This window comes from Hylobates moloch, unplaced genomic scaffold (assembly GCF_009828535.3).
Source record: "Hylobates moloch isolate HMO894 unplaced genomic scaffold, HMol_V3 SCAFFOLD_14, whole genome shotgun sequence".
NCBI classification, from domain to species: domain Eukaryota; kingdom Metazoa; phylum Chordata; class Mammalia; order Primates; family Hylobatidae; genus Hylobates; species Hylobates moloch.
Window position 1 is genome coordinate 1,671,363 of NW_026652289.1, and position 18,750 is coordinate 1,690,112.

The 18,750-nt window shown below is 55.1% G+C and overlaps 2 protein-coding genes across 3 annotated transcripts in view; both read left to right on the forward strand.

Moving 5' to 3' along the window:
- Positions 1 to 191: 191 nt before the first annotated feature.
- LOC116482379 (uncharacterized protein encoded by LINC01547-like) lies at positions 192 to 3,330 on the forward strand. The gene is made up of 4 exons (XM_058427830.1): positions 192 to 199; positions 279 to 387; positions 2,330 to 2,593; positions 3,112 to 3,330. Exons 1-4 carry the CDS (start codon positions 192 to 194, stop codon positions 3,328 to 3,330), a joined length of 600 nt encoding a protein of 199 aa, XP_058283813.1.
- A 2,912-nt stretch (positions 3,331 to 6,242) lies between these two features.
- Positions 6,243 to 18,750, forward strand: part of ITGB2 (integrin subunit beta 2) — a 45,947-nt gene continuing 33,439 nt past the window's right edge. The window contains exon 1 of one of the 2 annotated variants that reach the window (XM_032176114.2): positions 6,243 to 6,415. The gene's annotated coding sequence lies outside the window, so the exon portion shown is untranslated. Of the gene's footprint in view, positions 6,416 to 17,057; positions 17,187 to 18,750 lie in introns of those variants that run through there. The other variant, XM_032176113.2, reaches the window with a different exon arrangement.

The following is an 18,750-nucleotide window of genomic DNA, read 5'->3' on the forward strand; positions in this document are numbered from 1 at the left end:
GTCAGGAAAGGGTTAATGTTGTTATCATGGGAGTGGGTTTGTTATCAAAGTATTTTTTATAAAAGGACTAGTTTGCCCCCCTTTTGGCACACTCTTGCCCTGTCTTTGCTGTTCCACCATGGGATGACACAGCAAGGAGGCCCTTGCCAGTTGCCAGCCCTTCAGTTTTGGACTTCCCAGTCTCCAGAACCATGAGCCAGTAAATTTCAGTTCATTATATGAATTACCTAGTCTGTGGTATTCTGTTATAGCAGCACAAGAGTAAGACAGTGACAAAGATACCTGTACAAAGGAGGAAGCCTCAAAAGAAGCCATTCATGTGTGGGGTGGGACTGCAGAAGGACCACAGTAGAGATTCCCTCACCAATAAGGAACTGTGTTCATCAGGTAACTAATTAATTAAAAAAAAAACATTAAGAGACAGGGTCTCACTCTGTTGCCCAAGCTGGAACAGTGGTGCAATCATAGCTCACTGTAACAGTGACCTCCTCGGCTCAAGTGATCCTCCCATCTCAGCCTCCTGAATAGCTGGGAACACAGGCATGTGCCACCACACCTGGCTAATTTTTTGGGTTTTTTTTTTTTTTTTGTGGAGACACAATCTCCCTATGTTGCCCAGGCTGATCTTGAACTCCTCGGCTCAAGCAGTCCTCCTACTTCAACCTCCCAAAATGCTGAGATGACAGGTGTGAGCCACCGCATGTCGCCCCAGATTTTCTTTTTTAAAAAGTAATATATGTACATGATACTGTAGAGGAGGCAAATATCCACCTCCCTCCTCTTACATTCCTGGCTGGGCCTGGGAACTAAGTTGAAATCAGATGGATTAACAGGAGAAATGTATACAAATTTAATGTCACTTTTATGTCACACAGGACCCTCCTAAGGAAGCGGAGATGCAAAGAAGTGACAAAACCTATGTGCTTTTGCAGGAGGCTGAACAAAGAGGCAGTTGTGGAAAAGTAAACCGTGTGGGGAGGCTTAAGAATGACAGGAATTACTTTAATTACTTCAATGTCGGTACAGAATTCTGTCGGCTATGACGTGCTACCCTGTGGAGGGGTATTTCTTTACCTGGTACGAGGAAGGCATCTTTCACATGAGGGTTTTTATCTCCTGTCTTCAGGAAGAAAAGGAGATTTGATGACGCTCTTGCCTGTGCCATTTTTCAAGTGCCTTAGGTAGAAGTGATTCTCACGTCAAAGTGGCAGAGTCAGCCACCCTTCGATCCCAATGGAAGTGTCCTAAAAGGTGTTTACAAGGCCGGGCGCGGTGGCTCACGCTTGTAATCCCAGCACTTTGGGAGGCCGAGGCAGGCGGATCACGAGGTCAGGAGATCGAGACCACGGTGAAACCCCGTCTCTACTAAACATACAAAAAAATTAGCTGGGCGTGGTGGCGGGCGCCTGTAGTCCCAGCTACTCGGAGAGGCTGAGGCAGGAGAATGGCGTGAACCCGGGAGGCGGAGCTTGCAGTGAGCCGAGATTGCGTCACTGCACTCCAGCCTGGGCGACAGAGCGAGACTCCGTCTCAAAAAAAAAAAAAAAAAGGTGTTTACAGTGAACAGTTCCCCTTCCTCCCCGACCCCAGACCCTAGTTCTCTGCCCACTTGAAACCATGATTATGGGTTTCCTATCGCCATTCTGTAGACTTTTATACAAAAAGAGTTTTATCTATGAGAAAATATTTTTCAGTGATCGTGTTCTTCACACCAGTTAAACCTGACTGTTCCCTGCTCTGCGCCTGGCTTCTCTCGCGTTGTAAAGATCTTACCGTTTGCCCCTCATTCCCCCTGGCACTCCATAGCGGCTGCAGAGGACACTGGATGTGGCCATGGCTCCATCAGTTCCCACATGGCTTGTTCCCTCTCTCCTGCTGTAACTGACATGCCGGCATGCACATTGCCTTATACATACAAACAGAAGCTTTCCAAAGAGAAGTTTCAGGAAATTCACAGTGAAATGTTTGGCAGTTGGTGTATATAAAAAGCTCAGGCCTGGCCGGGTGCGGTGGCTCACGCCTGTAATCCCACCACTTTGGGAGGCCGAGGCGGGCAGATCACTATGTCAGGAGATCAAGACCATCCTGGCTAACACGGTGAAACCCTGTCCCTACTAAAAATACAAAAAATTCGCTGGGTGTGGTGGCGGGCGCCTGTAGTCCCATCTACTCGGGAGGCTGAAGCAGGAGAATGGCGGGAACCAGGGAGGCAGAGCTTGCAGTGAGCCGAGATCGTGCCACTGCACTCCAGCCTGGGCGATGGAGCGAGACTCCGTCTCAAAAAAAAACAAAAAACTCAGGCCTGCTGCTCCCTTCCTGTTGTACCCAGGAGTGGCCAGAAGGCTCCTCTCCAGGCCTCACGGGGGGAAACACTGGTCTAATGAGAGACCTGGGTCCTGCCCATCGGGACCGAAGCGGCACGTGCGAGGACCCTGCAAGCCAAGAGACAACAGTGATTACAAACCCCAGCCCCAGCCTTGCAGCTGACCTTGCAAGTGACGCCCTACCTGGGTGTCTCGGTGCAGCTGCACATCAGGGGCCTCTGCTGGACAGAAGCTCTGAGTCCACACTCAGCCCCCAGGCGCTGGAGCTGGCAGGTGACATGTTGCACTCTTATTTGGGATTCTGCTGCCTCTTTCTCTTCAACAAGTGAAGCCTCAGGATGCAGAGAGGGGGCTAGGAGAGGCCCCTGCAGACATGCTGGGCCTTATGGGGCCTCACAGCTCTCCAGAGCCAAACCATGCGGTGCTGCTCTGCCCCAGCCATGGCCAGTGGTGAAAGGGACAGAGGGAATCATTGATGTGTGCAAGGATGCTCTGACCCCTCAGGGAGGCTGCCCAGGTGCCCACCTTCAGGGAGACCCACAGATGCCCCATGCGGGAGGGGCACAGTGTGAGTGGCTGAATCCTTGCAGAGCCAATGCTAAGCTTGGACCCCTGCAGATGCAGGGGGTGCCCCAGGGAGGGTCTCCATGGGCTCTGAGCCTGCCTCTGCCCTGGGCTGTCTCCTGCTCCTGCTCTGTCCTCTCCGCCCATGGAGTGGTGTTTGCTGGCCCTAGGTCAGCAGGAGGCTTCATTTCTGAATGCCGCCCAGACCACGTTTCTGTTTCAGGAGCACTACTACGAGAGGAGATGCTGCCGTGGCTGCGCCAGCTTCAGCCCTTTCCCTGCACCGAGATGTCCCAGCGAGCAGCTGGGTGCTCACAGTTCCCGTTGGGCCATCAGAGGAAGATCAAATATCAACCCTCCCCCATGGGCTCCTGCCTGCCTGCCAGGTGGGCTTCCTGCCTGTCTCCCGGCCCCCAAGAGCTCCGGGGACTCTTGCCGTTAGCTGCTTTAAAGGAGGGAAGGAGTTTTCTGATCCTCTGGACATCCCTGGGGCTGGAGCTATATGGGCTGAGCCATGGGAGAGCCAGTCCAGCTCCCTGGGGGTTGGGGGCTGTGTCCCTCCATCCCTTAGTAAAAATACAGCAACTCCCAACTCAGAGTCGAGGGTCAATAGTCAGAAAACCTTGGTGCAGCCTCTGACAGGCATAGAGGTCTCAGCAGAGCTGCCCAAGGACAAGACCTAAGATCCAGCAGGGAACTATGTAGTCACCCCTGAGAGGCCCAGCTCTCTCCCTGAGCTCTGAGCCTAGGGTGGGGGTGGTTGTCGGTTCTGCATGCACTGTTCACCCTATGTGATGGGTCCATCCCACTCGCTTCCCTCCTGTGGAGAAGCCTGTCCAGGTATCACTGCCTCCAGGAAGCTGTCTCTGATTTCTCCAGTTGAACAGTGAGATTTGCCACACCTCACATGCATCGCTCTTGTCCCTGGAATTGTAACCACAGGTTTTCCTGTCTCCTGGAGGACAAGGATGAGGGCTTTCCACTTGAGTCTCCCTGGTGGAGCCCAGCTCCCGACATACCTGGTGAAAGTTCTCAAGAGAAGAACATGGAGGAGGAATGTGGATAACAACCCTGGCTGCCTGTGTGTTCCGAGCTAGGAAGATGTAATGTCCCCACAAACGGGGTGAATGGCTTGCCTGCGTCACAGCTTTGTCTCAAGCCCAGGCCCTGGGTGCCAGCCCGAGCCCGAGGACTAGGTCCAGAGCCACACAGCGCCAGGCCACATCCGCCTCACCTGGGACCCTTTGTGGGGTACAGTCTCCAGCCCCACCCAGACCTGCTGAGTGAGAGACCCCATGGCAGGACTCAGCCACCTGCAGTTTCACAGGCCCCCAGTGGGTTCCTTGGCATGAAGACCACCAGTTAGAGGCTGAACTGGCAGGAACCTGTCTCCAGCCCCTCCTCACCCCAGCCTGGCCCTGCCTCAGAGGCGGCACCCAGGACGTGGCCATGACCCGTGGACTCCACTCAATCCCTCTTCTCCAGGAGCCATGCAAAGTGTCAGCCAGCCAGGCCCCCGGAAGGCAGTCGTCACCTCTAAGGCGTTGCGGGGGTCAGTCCTGGAAGTGCCAGTGCCAGCACATGGCCCATGTCCGGTGTTCAATAGCAGGGAGCCATGACCTGGCAACGATTCCACGCTCAAAGGGGTACCTGGGGGGCCCTGGCATCGGGGCAGATCGGCTTTGCCGGGCACATCGGCCTCATTCCAGATCTCCAGGGCTCGTGTTTGCGACAGGGAGGGAAGCCTCTGCCCTGGCCCTCCGTCAGCTCTGCCAGTGCAGGCTGGGCAGCCTGGGCTTTAGAGCTGGCTTCTGCCCACACTTTCTCCGTGAAAGGAAAACAATGCTGAGGCTGCCAAACGCATCTCAGATGCATTTAAAAAATCCTGGTCCCCTCTCTCTGTCCCATCGTCCGCCTTGGGGACCTCCTCTCTCCGTGGTTCTCACTCCACACTGTCACTGCCACATGTTCACCTGGGCCTGGCCTTTGTCTCCACCTGAAACGCCGGAAAACCTTGAAATGGATTTCTAGGTCCCTGGGGACTCCGGCAGCACATTCGGCTTCAGAATAAAGGGCGCCCGCGGTCCCCCAGCACCTGCCCAGGCCGCAGTCCTAGCTTCCCTCCCTATCCCTGCAGCCCGAGGGTCCCTTCAGCCACCCCTAAGTCCCCACCTGGGCTCCTGCCCCGCCCCTGGCTAGCAGCGCCTTCTCCACCGGGGCCCCTCTGCTCACAGAGCCCCCTCACCTCCCTGGGGATGAGGGGCCAGGCCATGACCCTGAAAGCCCAGCCCTGGCCTTGACCTCCCCGGAGCGCCCTCCCCGCCCTCCCCCCGCCCCGGCCCCGTCCTCTGCTGCTCGCCTCTGGGTCGTGCCCCGCAGACTGAGCTGCGCTTGGGGGTCCTGGCGGCCTGGGCCGTCCCGCACCGAACCCAGGCGGTCGGAGCCCGGCGGGGATGCGCGAGGTCCTTCTGGGGGCTCCTCCGACCCATTCTCGAGTCGCCTGAGGGCGCTGCTTCCCCGCGGCCGCCCCGGGTTTCTGCGGAGCCGGGGCCTTAGCCGCCGCGCTCGGGAGACCCAGTGAGACCCCGGGGAGGCCGCTGGGGGAGGCGCGGGCTCTGCTCCCGGGTCCCAAACGCACCGGCTGCCCCTTAGGAGGGACGGCGACCTCCACCCACGGCGCTGGCGCCCGCACGGCCGCGCCTCCCGCTCCCGCAGCCTGGACGCCCCCCAAGGCCGCCCCGCCGGGCCCCACGCGCGGCCCCATCCACAGGCCGGGACTGCCTTCCCGGGGCTGGCGGCCCCCAGCCTGTTGGACCCGGCCCCAGACGCCCTCCCAGCCCTCCCCAGCCCACTCTGGCCCCGCAGCCCCCGCCTGGTCTGAGTGCGGGTCTCTGGCCCCGGCCTTTCCCGGGGAAGGAAAGCTCCCTTCACGCGCCCCAGGGAGGCGGCCAGGCTCGGAGCGTGGAATCCCTGCCCGCCGCGGACCGCAGATTTTGGGCAAGCTCTGGCCTTCCCGAGCCTCAGTTTCCCCATCTCTACAATGGGGACGCCATGGGGTTTTTCTGAGGACCCACAGGAAAAGCTCCAGGAAGCGCCTACTCACAGCGCGTGCTCAGTGGTGGCCCCGGAGCTGGCAGGGAGCAAAAGCAACGGAATACGGCCGGGGTCGGGGTGGGGGTCTGGGTCGGGGTCAGGGTGGGGGTCGGATCGTGGTGTCCGCGGCGGGGGAGGCTCCGCGCACCGGCTGAGCAGCTCCGGGCAGCGGGGGAAGGAAGGCGGCTTCCTCCTTCTTCGAGACCCATCCTCGTGCCCAGGGGAGCGCCTCAGGGAAGGAGGAGCCACGCTCCAGGGCACCTGGCTGGGACCTGCCGCAGCCTCTGCGCGCAGCGGGCTCCATCCCCCGGGCCACGGATTGGGAGACTGAGGCAGGCGCGAAGCCCGCCGCCCAGCCTCTGCCAGGCCTGGTTCCGCTAGGGAGACCCCGGCCACCTCCCGGCAGTTTTCCTGAAGCCCGGGGCCAGGAGAAGGTGAGCGGCTGCCCGTCGGGGGTCTGGGGTCGCCTGCGCCGGGTGGATGCGGTGGCACTTGGGTGCGGTTGACTCCCAACCTCACTGTCCGACCAAAGGATCGCCCCGGCTGGGAGGGGACCTGGCGCGCCCAGGCAGGGAGGGGACAGCTGGTTTCGGGCGGCCTCTGCCCCAGTGACCTGTAGACTTTGGCTTTGGTTCAGGGACGTCTGGGGTTAAAAATGATCGTTTGGGTTCCCGCAGTACTGTTCGCGGTCTGAGCATCTCCATAACCCGCACATTCCCATAATGAATTTCCGAGAACCGGCACGCGTGCCTCCCCGCTTGGCTCCTGGGACCGCGAGGCGGGACCCAACCTGTGCGCCTCTGTGCGCAGGGACGGCGGATGGCCCGGTTCCGCCTGTCCGTGCCCCAGGATGCTACAGGAAGCTCAGATGCAAACTCTTTGGGGCTGTGGAGTTCCCGCATTGGGAAACTCTTGCAATAAAAATAATCGTGCTGTAATCCCCAGGGACCATTGAGAGGAAGTGGTGAGGGCGGAAGAGGGGCGGGAGGAAGAGGCTGGGGGCTGAGGTGTCTGGGGTGGGTAGGAGACCGGCTGCGCCCAGCACGGAGCCGCTTCCTGGTAGCCCTGGCGGCATCACCCTTGGGTCGGGTTCCAGAGCCCAGGGTCCTTTCAGCTTTCCGTTCCTTTTCCTTACACTTCGTCCCTCTCTCCAGCTAGAGAGGGGCAGGCTCTGGGGTCTGGGTGCTTTTGTTTTGGAGCCATTTAACTTGAGTTATAATAACATGCTTTTCTGATTGTAAAATTAATGCATGGCTACCATAAACAACTTGGAAAAGACAGAAAACAAGTTAACACGTTAAAATCTCAATCCTGTCTGGTGAGGACTGCAGTGAAGCCCAGCTGGCCACCCCTGCCGGGGCCTCTGTTCTCCCCAGGGCCTTGCAGCCTTTCTGGGCTTGGCATTGCTGTGGCTAAAGTGTGAAAGGGTCATGCAAGGCTGTCAGCCCTGCGTCCCCCACGTGTGACTGCATGGGGTCCCACCCAAATCGGAGTAATATACCCACTCAGCCTCACCCCTGCTCTGCTGGCCCTGGGGAGGAAATGCTCATCATTGCATCCGCCCACCCCGCCCCTGCGGTGCCGCATTCACCAGCCTCGCTGGGCACGTCCCCCACCCCACCCCTGCGGTGCCACATTCACCAGCCTCGCTGAACATGTTCCCCCACCCCGTCCTCTGCCCCTGCCGCATTCACCAGCCTCACTGGGCGTGTTCCGCCCTCCCCACCCTCTGCCCCTGCCGCATTCACCAGCTTCGCTGGGCATGTTCCCCCACCCTATCCTCTGCCCCTGCCTCATTCACCAGCCTCGCTGCCCTTAGCCTTCCCTCACTCGGCAGCCTCTGGGCCCCAGTCCCCACTGCCACTCCGTGTTCCCAGGCTCTGCAGTCCCAACCCTTCGTCTGCTCATCCCTGGGAGGCAGACCTGTCACCTCATTTACAAATGGAAAAAGGTGCCTTTCAGGAACTGACCTGAGGCTGTGCAGCCCCCTGCCTAGCAGGTGCCTAGCAGTTGCTGCTGTTTCTATCAGAAAGAAAAACTAACAGGGGGAGGGAGGGGGGAGGGCTGCCCTCCAGCCTTCAGGGGCTTCCTGGGTGGAGGGGGCGGGACCTTTCTGGTCAGGTCCCTCTGGGTTGAGAGGTCATCTCTGGGCCAGGATTCAGAACTGGAAGAGGGAGGGGCAGTGAGGAAAGGTCCCTGCCTGGTGGTGCTGCCTTCCAGGGGGGCCTGGTGGGGCAGAGGCTGGAACACCCACTTGGGGTTTCTGATGGGAACTGGGGAGCTGGGTGGGGAGCCTGAGTCTCCTCAGAGGAGGAGTCATTTTGAAACTGGAGGGAGAGGCTAAAAGAGGAGGCTGTGGAGAGACCTAGGGTTGCCCAGGGTCCAGCATCAGTGTTTAGGTTCTCTGGCTCTTCCCCGCCACTGATGTCCTCCATGTCCGCACCATTCCCACGTGCCTGTGTCCCACCCCTTCTCCCACACACTGTCCCCACTCCCCATGCCCCATTCCTCTCCAGAGAATCACTGGTCTAGAATAGAGACCTACAAACTTGGGCCCTTAGGCTGGCCCTCCACCTGTTTTTTGTCAATAAAGTTTTATTGGAACACAGTCATACTCATTCACTTTCAGAAGATCTGTGGTCACTCTGCAGCCAAAATGGCAGAGCTGAGTAGTCACAGCAGAGACCATTTGGCCAGCAAAGCCTAAAACACATACTGTCTGCAGGGGCTTCCTGGGTGGAGGGGGTGGTGAACCTTTCTGGTCAGACCCCTCTGGGTTGAGAGCTCTTCCCCCTCCAGGGAAGAGCTTGCCCACCTCCACCCTAGCGGAGGCATCGCAGCTCACTTTTACGGAGCACTTTCTCTCTGTTCTGTGCCACCCAGGCCCATATCCAGGCCCAGTGAGCTCTGCACATTGGTCATCCCCTCACTACAGGGGGAGGCCCCAGATACCACCCACAGGACACATTCGTGTGTGAAGTGCCACACTAGGGCCCAGAAGAGACAGCTCCCCAGCAGGTAGGGACAAAGCAGGGGTAAAGGGAACGCATGGGCCGGCCTATGAGCCGGACCCTTCAGGATGGGAAATGTGTAGAGGGGGTTGCGGAGGGTGTTGGTGAGGGCCTCAGGGACAAAACAGATGTGTTTAGAGACAGGGCGGGTCATTAGATTTGATGGAGGCTTGGGGTCCCTGAGCTTAGAAAGCCCCCATGGAAACCAAATCACAGGAATCCAGGGTGATGAAGGCTGCCCAGACTTTTCTTGGAGACACATCCCCAAAGACGTCCTCGCCTGACTCCGCTTGGGCGGAAACCATGAATTGAACAGGAAAAGAAATATGTCAAGTATCAGAAAGAAGAGTGGCATGCTTTGAGGGCAAGTGGACCCCGAGTCCAGTGCAGAGCCTCGGTCAGGGTAAGGGGCACCCACCCGACCCAACCCGACCCTCGGGAGCCCTGCTTTCTGGTCAGCTGGCCTTCGTGGGGTGGGGAGGTGGGTGGAGGAATGAGGTTTAGTGGTCTGCGAAGGTGGCAGACCTCGTTCTGGTAGATGAGGGCACTATCTCCCACTGCCCCACCGCATTTGAATTGCTTTCCATCGGCTTGGTGCTTTTGCTCTCTCTGACCATGCAATTGTCGTTCACTGCTGGGCCATGTGGATGGACTGGTATTACAGTTTCTTCTCCTCCAGGTTTCCCCCTGGAGTCCATCATTGCTTAACTGTTTTCCTTGTTCCATCTCCTTTGAACACTGAGCATCTTCCCACCCCCAGGGAGCCTGGAAGACTTCCCAGCATAACTCCCCACCCAGCCAAGGCTACCGGTCAGTCTGTCCCTGGACAGGGGGTGACAGGTGAGCCTGTCTGGCAGCCCTTGCCAGGGGCTGTGAAATCTTCCTTTGGGTGAGTCAGGGAAGCAAGAATGCCACCTCCTCAGCTCTCTCCTTCGAGGAGGAGCCACACCACGCAGAGGAAGGCAGAGGAGGGAGGAACTGTGCTCCCAGCATGGGAAGCTGCGTCGGGGGTGGGGGGGGCACGGGCCCACCCAGGTCACAGGGGGATGGAGGCTGCCCCCAGCTTCTTGCAGCCCTCCCTCCTTCCTACACTCACCTGGCTGCTCGGGGCAGATCTCCATTTCTGCATTGCACCCGGCCGGGTGGCCTGGGACCAGCCCTGATGGTCGGCCTGTTTGTATGGATCTGTGGGGGATCCCATGAGAAAGAGGTCCTTGGAGCACCCCACCTGGGGCCCCCAACTCCATTTCCTGCCCCGTGCCCTCCCCACTCGCCTCCAGGGAGTGTGTGTCACCTCCTCCCCTCCACCAGCCCTGCCTGCAGCCCTCTCCTCCGCTCCCGCCCCCGCCCCCAGCCTGCAAAAGGCCTCACCCACCTGCAAAGGGAGCTGAATCAACACTGCAGAAGGAAGTCACTGGGGGGAAGAAGTGAAAAAGAAAAAAGGGCCTATGTGGGGGCAGGGGTGGGAGGAGACCAGAGTTGGGTTGCAGGGGAATTTGCAGGCAGGTTGGAGAGTGGGCGGGAGAGAGAAGTGTGGTGAGTGACTGGGAGGGAGCAGCGGTTCCCGGGTGGTCCCCAGGGTCCTCGCGGGGGTGCTCTCCAGGCAGGAAGGGGCTTTCTGCCACTTGGACATCTCCCCCTGGGGCCAGACCCCAGGGGTCTCCAGGGCTGGTTAGACCCTGTTCTCATCCCTGATGAACCTCACTGACCTGACTCTTCGCTCAGTGTTGCCAAAATATCGCAGCTCCCCAAGCACCTCTGTGAAGTGAGCCTGGTGCCAGCCCCTCCCCACTGGCCCTCTCCTTCCTTAGCATCTTTCTTAACCTTCAAACCCTGCTCCTATGGGGTCTCCTCTGTGGGAACTTCCAGAATCCCACCTGTCACAGAGAGACCTCCTTCCCAAGCTCTGGGGTTGTGTGTTATGGGGATGGAAGCTGGGCGAAGGGAAGCTGGGGGGCCCAGGCCAGCGTCCAGGATGGGAGGGCAGGAGAGCAGCCCTCAGGCTCTGAATCTCCTTCCCCGTCTATGCTCACCGGCCGCCCCCGCTGTCTCCACGTGTGGCCGCTGGGGGTCCCTCTCATCTGCCTTGTGTCATGGCCGGCATGCTTGTCTCCTGAACTCGATGGTCTGCTCTGGAGCGCAGGGTCGGGCAGCCTCAGAGCACGCAGCTCTGCCAGGCAAGCACAGGGAAAGGCTCGACCAACCAACCCCTGATGACAGCAGGTAGTTTTCTGGAAGACATAAGTGAAAGTTACTGCAAATGGAATTTCTGGGCTGACTCGAGGGAAAAGATTGTACCCAGAATCCTGCTCCAGTCCTGCTCACTCGTGCCTGGCTTCAGAACCTAGCTTGGTGATTGAGCAGATGAGAAGCCCTGAGCAGTTGGACCCAGACATGTGGCCAGTTTTGCCCGCCTGACACCCTTGGCTCTTAGGGACGGACTCCTCAGTCCTAGCTTGGGATCAACATCCACCCTTTCCTGTGGCTGCTTGGCTGGAGGGCCCTGGGAAGCAGCCGGGTGCGGCCCCACGGATGCCGGTTGCCGGTGCTGCTACACTTCCTTCTGTGGTTGCCATTTCCTCATCAAAGCAAGAGGGCAGGGCAGCAGGCCTCCCCGCTCCGTGGAGCCTGTGATTTTCACTCCGTGCAGCCACACCTGATATTTTTACACTAAACGCACCAATTGCTTGTCTCCACAAAGAAAAACGTGCGCAGGCTCTGACTTCTAGCCTTGTGCAATAAGCACATCAGATGGGGGATAGTAAGATGAGTGCTGAGTGAGTCCCCGGAATGGAGGTCTGGGTCCCCCCACAGCAAGGTCACAGCTCTGGGAAGCCCCAGGGTCCCAAGCCCCTCCCCTTCTCTCCCTCCACCAGCCTCTTTTTATTTTATTTGTTTATTTATTGTATATATATTTTTCGAGACAGAGTCTCGCTCTGTTGTCCAGGCTGGAGTGCAGTGGCACAATCTCGGCTCACTGCAAGCTCCGTCTCCTGGGTTCACACCATTCTCCTGCCTCAGCCTCCCGAGTAGCTGGGACTATAGGCGCCCGCCACCATGCCTGGCTAATTTTATTTTTACTGATTTATTTTTGTTGTTGTTGTATTTTTAGTAGAGACGGAGTTTCACCGTGTTAGCCAGGATGGTCTCGAACTCCTGACCTCGTGATCCACCAGCCTTGGCCTCTGGAAGTGCTGGGATTACAGGCGTGAGCCACCGCGCCCGGCCTCTGACAGCTGTTTTAATGCTCTGTGTGATGATTTCAGCACTGGGATTATCTCAGAGTTGGCATCTGTTAGTTATCTTTTCTCTTACCAGTTCTCAAGGTTTTCTTTGTTGCTGTTTGAGTACTTTTGGGTTGTATCATGGACATTTTGAATATTATTTAATAAGACTCTGGATTCTACTAAAATCCTCTGGATAACAATGATCTTTTTGTTTTGCTAGCAGTCAGCCTGGTTAGGGTTAGACCACAAGTCCAGACCTGCCTCTTGTGGGCTGTGGTTCTCATGTGAGTTCAGTTTTTATTTTTTCTTTTCTTTTTCCTTCCTTCCTTCCTTCCTTCCTTCCTTCCCTCCCTCCCTTCCTCCGTCCTTTCTTTCCGACAGGGTCTTACTCTGTCACCCAGGCTGGAGTGCAGTGGTGTGATCTTGGCTCACCATAGTCTTGGCAACATAGCGCGACCTAGTCTCTATTAAAAAAAGAAAGATACAACAACAACAAAAAGAAAATTTACAGAATTGTGCAATCACCACCACAATCTAATTTCAGAGCATTTCCACCCCCTGAAAGATCCTTCTGCTCGTTTGCAGTCACTTCCTCCTAGTTCCTTAAAAAAAAAAAAAAAAAAAAAAGATATAAACTATTTTAAGAATACAGAACAGCGTGGAGAGCACTAGTACCGATCCCCAAACAGCTACCTCTCATCTCATCAAATCTTAACATGTTGCCTGACTTTGCCCAGAACTTTTTCTTCCTTTTTAGTAAAGAAAACTCTACAATAGAACTTTGAAGCCCTCTGCTTCCATCTCCCAGGCCCGTAGCCTTCTCTGTCTTCAGAGGTAACCACTGTCCTGCTCTAGGGGTGTGTGGGTCTCCAGGGACGAGGTGCGTGTTATTCTGCAATGCCTCCTTCTGCATTTTGCTTTTCAGAAGAATCTCAGTGTGACGGATCTGTGGGTCACAAGGCTTCAGACCAGCACTTCAAGGGCTCTTATTCATTACCCCGTAGCATGCGCGTGGCACCATGGATGTATGCAGTCTAGGCTATATTTGGGTCCACTTTTCAGGAGTGCTGTCTTTTCTCTTTCATGCCATCCTTTGGCCAGCATCTAATTTCATGCAGTTGTGTCCATGAATTTGGCCTCCTTATGATCTTTGTGCTTTAGAATGTGTGGTTATTTCCCTTGTGGTCTAGTAATTATGTGTTTATCATTGTCCCACGTTGTAACATAATTGTGTTTAAGTTGGAGACGAAGGGTTGCATTCCTCAAATTCTCTACCTGCCAAATTTGCATTTCTATTTGATTTTTTCTTGTTTGTTTGTTTGTTTGTTTGTTGTTTTTGTTTTTGAGACGGAGTTTCATTCTCGTCACCCAGGCTGGAGTGCAGTGGCACAATCTCGGCTCACTGCAACCTCCGCCTCCCAGGTTCGAGTGATTCTCCTGCCTCAGCCTCCCAAGTAGCTGGGATTACAGGCACTCGCCACCATGCCCAGCTAATTTTTGTATTTTTAGTAGAGACAGGGTTTCGCCATGTTGGCCAGGCTGGTCTCGAACTCCTGACCTCAGGTGATCCACCCACATCAGCCTCCCAAAGTGCTGGGATTGCGGGTGTGAGCCACCTCGACTGGCCTGATGTGTTTATTTCTGAGAGAGATCTGTTAAAGATACTTGCTGTTTGGGGCTGTGTCAGTTTGCTTATATATTTGTCAGTCTTTGTTTTATATATTTTGAAGTTCGGCACATAAAGGATTATGGCTGCTGAACTGTGTGTGGATTCTAACTCTCATTAGCTACATCTTCCTTTGTTCATTTGATGCATTTTGCTTTGATTTCTGTCTTTTTGATGTTACGCGATATCTTCGTTAGTATTTTCTAGCACATATGTGTGTTTTCCGTTTCTTTATTTTCAGCCTTCAGTGTTCTCTTTTAACAGTTTATCTGATAGAGAGCCTTTTTTATGCTTTTTACTTTTTAATTGTGATAAAATATACATAACATAAATTCACCATTTTAACCATTTGAAGTTATGCATTTCCGTGGCATTAAGGACACTTACTACTGTGCAACCATCACCACCAACTTCTCCAAAACCATTTCATCTTGCAAAACGGAAACTTTATACCCGTGAAATAATAACTTTACACTTCCTTGAAATGTTTTTTTAATCTTACTGCAAAAAATTTCACACATCTACAAAAGTAGAGAGAATAGTTTAGTGAAGCCCCATGTCCCCAACAGCGGCTTCAAAAACAATTAACTCACAGGTGATCTTGTTGTATCAATACCTCTCCCCACTCTCCCCACTCTCCCCTGACCCAACGTACCCCTCTTTATTGGGAAATAAATCTGAAACATCATACTGCACCATCTGCAAATATTTCAACATGTAACTCTAAAAGATGGGGACTTTTTAACATAACCACAAACCATTGTCACACCTAAAACAATTAACAATGATTTTAAAATATGGTCCATGCATTGCAATTGGTTCTATTAAGAGATTAAATCTCTTAATCTGAAGGGTCTCTCTCCCTTCCTCTCTCCTCCTGTACTTTGCTGTTTGCCTTGTGAGGGTTTCTTCAGCCTGGATTTTGCTAATTGCATCCCTACAATGTCATCTAACACACCCTCCTGATGCTTCTTTGTAGATCTAAAAGGCTCGACCTGATTCAGGCTCAATAGTAACATTTGTTCTTTCTGTTTTTCTTAATTTCTATTGTTATTTCATCAAGACTAATTCATTAAAGGTGTGTGCATAACGTCTGCTGCGTCTGTGATGTTTGCAGCGATGGTCATTGCTTTAAGTCATCAGCGGGTGTAGTGGAATGATATTCTCTTTCTGTCCTTCTTCATTATTTTCTAGGCTAAGTCTGTAATGAGAAGATACCCTTGACAGAGAACATTTAATTGGAACTTGTTTTGTCTCTTTATTTCTAAAACCCAATGCAAGACCTTGTTGATTTAAAACTAGAAAATGTAACCCATTCACAGGTGCTGCGATTCCTGATGGGTTTGAAATTATTCCCAATATTTTATTGTTTGGTTTTTATTTACCTTTCTTGTTTGTTCTATTTTCCCTTACTTTTTTCTTTTAAATGATTTGTCATTTTTTTTTTTTTTTTTTTTTTTTGCTCTGTTGCCCAGGCTGGAATGCAGTGGTGCAAGCATGGTTCACCGTAGCCTCAACCTCTTGGGCTCAAGCAATTCTCCCACCTCAGCTCCCAAGTAGCTGGGACCATATCGTGTGCTACCATGCCTGGCTAATTTTTAGAAAATTTTTTTGTAGAGATAAGGGACTGGGTCTCCAAATGTTGCCTAGGCTGGTCTCGAACTCCTGGGCTCAAGTGATCCTCCCACCTCGGCCTCCCAAAGTGCTGGGATTACAGGTGTGAGCCACCATGCCCAAAATAAAGATTTGTCATATTTTTTTCAGGTATATACATGCTATTCTTATTCCTAAGGAGGCTCTTGAATTGTTATCATATATACTTAGATGTTTTCTATCAAAAAATGCCCACTGACAAGCATCTATATTCCTCCCCAGATAGGACGGAATGGCAATGTGCTCCCCGGCCCCTCCCAACCCAGCTCTCTAGGTGTTTGTTTCACAGTGTTAATATTTTTACCCCTATTTTTTAAATCAACAGGTTATGACATCATAATTTTTACTTATTTCTTTGCCCAACTTTGTATCATCTGCTCTTATATTTCTCGTGGATTTCTTCATGTCTATTTCTGCAAGACATCTTTAAAACAGGGTTTAGGGGCCGGGAGCTGTGGCTCACGCCAGTAATCCCAGTACTTTGGAAGGCAGAGGTGGATGGATCACTTGAAGCCAGGAGTTCAAGACCGGCCTGGCCAACATGGTGAAACCCTGTCTCTACCAAGAATACAAAAATTACCCGGGCATGGTGGTACATGTGCTTGTAATCCCAGCTACTTGGGAGGCTGAGGCAGGAGAACTGCTTGAACCCGGGAGGCGGAGGTTGCAGTGAGCCGAGATCATGCCACTGCACTCCGGCCTGGGTGACAAGAGCAAAACTCTGTCTCAAAAAAAAATTGAAAACATAAAAAATAAATAAATAAATAAAATAGAGTTTAGGGTAGTAATGTGGCTGAGTCCTTGCTCTGAAGATGTCTGATCTGGGTTTTTTTTCTAGGTATAATCTCTTTCCCTCTTCTTCCTCCTCCTCCTCTTCTGCCTTCTCTCTCTCTCTCTGAGCTTGTAGTATTTTTCCTTTCGTGTTCTGTGGTGTCCTCCTAATGTCCCTAGTTACAGGACCTCATCCATCCATCCCTGGGGTGTTCAGTGGCCTCACAATCTGCGTCCCCGCCCCGATCTGCAGCCTTCCTCCTGTGACCTGAGTGTCTCCTCCTCGCTGTCCCCGTTCTGTCCGCTCCCGCCCCCGCGTGCAGGTGGATGTCGATGTGTGCACGCACCCAGGTTTTCTTGCCTGTTCCCATCTCTTTATCCTCCTTGGCTGGTTCCTCCACTCCGTTCTCTGGCTCAGGAATTTGCTCTCCAGGGTTTTTCATTCCACTCTGTAGCCGAATGTGTTACTGTTGCTTTCCAGCATCAAACTTTCACTCCCGTGGCCTCTGTGTTCTTCCTAATGGGTGCCCTCTCCTCTGCCTGGTGCTCCTGGAGGCCGGGCCCCTCTCCCGAGTGTGAATCTGATGGAGGCAGGTCCTTCTCGCCAGGACCTCATGTGAGAAATGACATGTCCCACCTGTCTGGAAGGGTTGGTCTCTGACATCAGAACAGCTATAGAGTGGAAAGGGGCAGGGGTGAAGGGCCACGGTGGCGCAACCCACCACTTCCTCCAAGGAGGAGCTGAGAGGAACAGGAAGTGTCGGGACTTTAGGACCCGCGCCTCCAGCTGAGGTTTCTAGACGTGACCCGGGGCAGACTGGTAGCAAAGCCCCCACGCCCAGCCAGGAGCACCGCCGAGGCCTCCAGCGCACCGAGGGTGAGTGTGCAGAGGCCCCGCCGTGTCCACGGTGATTTTTGGAGGGAAGCACTCTCCTGCCCCAGCCTGGAGTGACCCTGGTGGCCCTGCTCATGGCCCCGGCCCAGGGGTATCTGGCAGGAAGGGGTCTCCAGACCGTCTGCTCCAGGGTCCCCTTTGAGACCCAGCTAGGGGAAGTGCCTGCCACCACGAGCAGAGCCACACGGAGTGCTGGGAGCGCTTGCGGCAGAGGATGGGGCCGGCGTGGGAGGACAAGGGGCTGTGAGACCTGCAAGGCCAGGAGGAGGCTGGGCCCACAAGCCCCTAGGGGGACGGCTGGGGGGTCTGGTGCTCCGGGCTGGGCAGGAGGCGGGTTCCCGGGGCCTCCTCTGTGAACCTCTGCGCCTGCCTGTGTTAGGCCCTCCTGTCTGCGTGCCGCCCACCTGGCTACAGTGATTCCATCTCCAGATGGACTCGCAGTGTGTGGTGTGTGATATGGCGTGGTGTGGTTTGTGGTGTGTAGTGTGGTGTGTGTAGTGTGGCATGGTGTGCATGTATGTGTGTGCATGTATGGTGCGTGTGTGTAGCATAGCGTAGTGTGGTGTGTGTGTGTGTGCATGTATGGTGTGCGAGTGTGCGTGTGTGATGTGGTGTGGAGTCTGTTATATGTACATGTAAGGTGCACGTGTGTAGTGTAGCGTGGTGTGGCACATGCTCCACGCTCCTGTGGGACCCTCGAGCTTCCCTGCCTCCTCCGTGGGGACCCCTGGGTGACGTCTTGCTGCAGGGGAGCAGGCACTGCCGTGCGATTCTGGTCCAGATGGTTCAGCTGGTGACCCTGGCCTCCCCACAACAGGCTCCTGGAGGCCGTTCCCAAGGTCCTGGTGGGAGGGAGATTGAAGCCACGCCCCTGGGTCCCAGGCCCACCTGGCCCCCTTCCCCCAACACTGCACTCTTGGGGCCAGCCCTCCCCACGCATCCTCCACCGCTGGCACCACCCCTTGCACCACCATCCCCACACTCAATCCCCCCTCCCCCAGATCTGGGAGCTGGGATTCTGCCCTGCTGTCCCCGTCCGTCCGTCCGTCTGGGGCCCCTCTCCTCTGTCAGTTCCTGGGTGGGGAGAAGAAGGGGTGGCACGGCTGCAATGGGGAAGGGGGGGATGGCCGGAGAGCACAGCCTGGGAGCAAGCTGTGGGGGCATAGGAGACACTCGCTGTCACTCACCTTCCCCATGATGGTGGCGCGAAGCCTGCGGGTTTGGGGGCTGAGGCCGGATTCTGGAGGCTTCACAGAAACGAGCCGCTAGAAGCTCTGGGCTGTCCACCATCACCGCAGCACTTCACCATGAGCGGCTTCGCGACTCCATGCCCAGCTCACTGCAGAATCCCCGGGGGCCAGCACTTTACCAAGAGTGACCTCCAGACTCCACATTTTAGGAAGGAACTCCCGCCCCATCCAGCTCGCTGCAGAATCCCCAGGGTCCCTGCCAGCCTGGCATGCAGCGTGCCCCTCGGTATTCGGGGATGTGTGGGGGAGTCCCTTTGCCAGGAAGAGGTCCCTGGCTGTGTCCCTGCAGGGCGGTG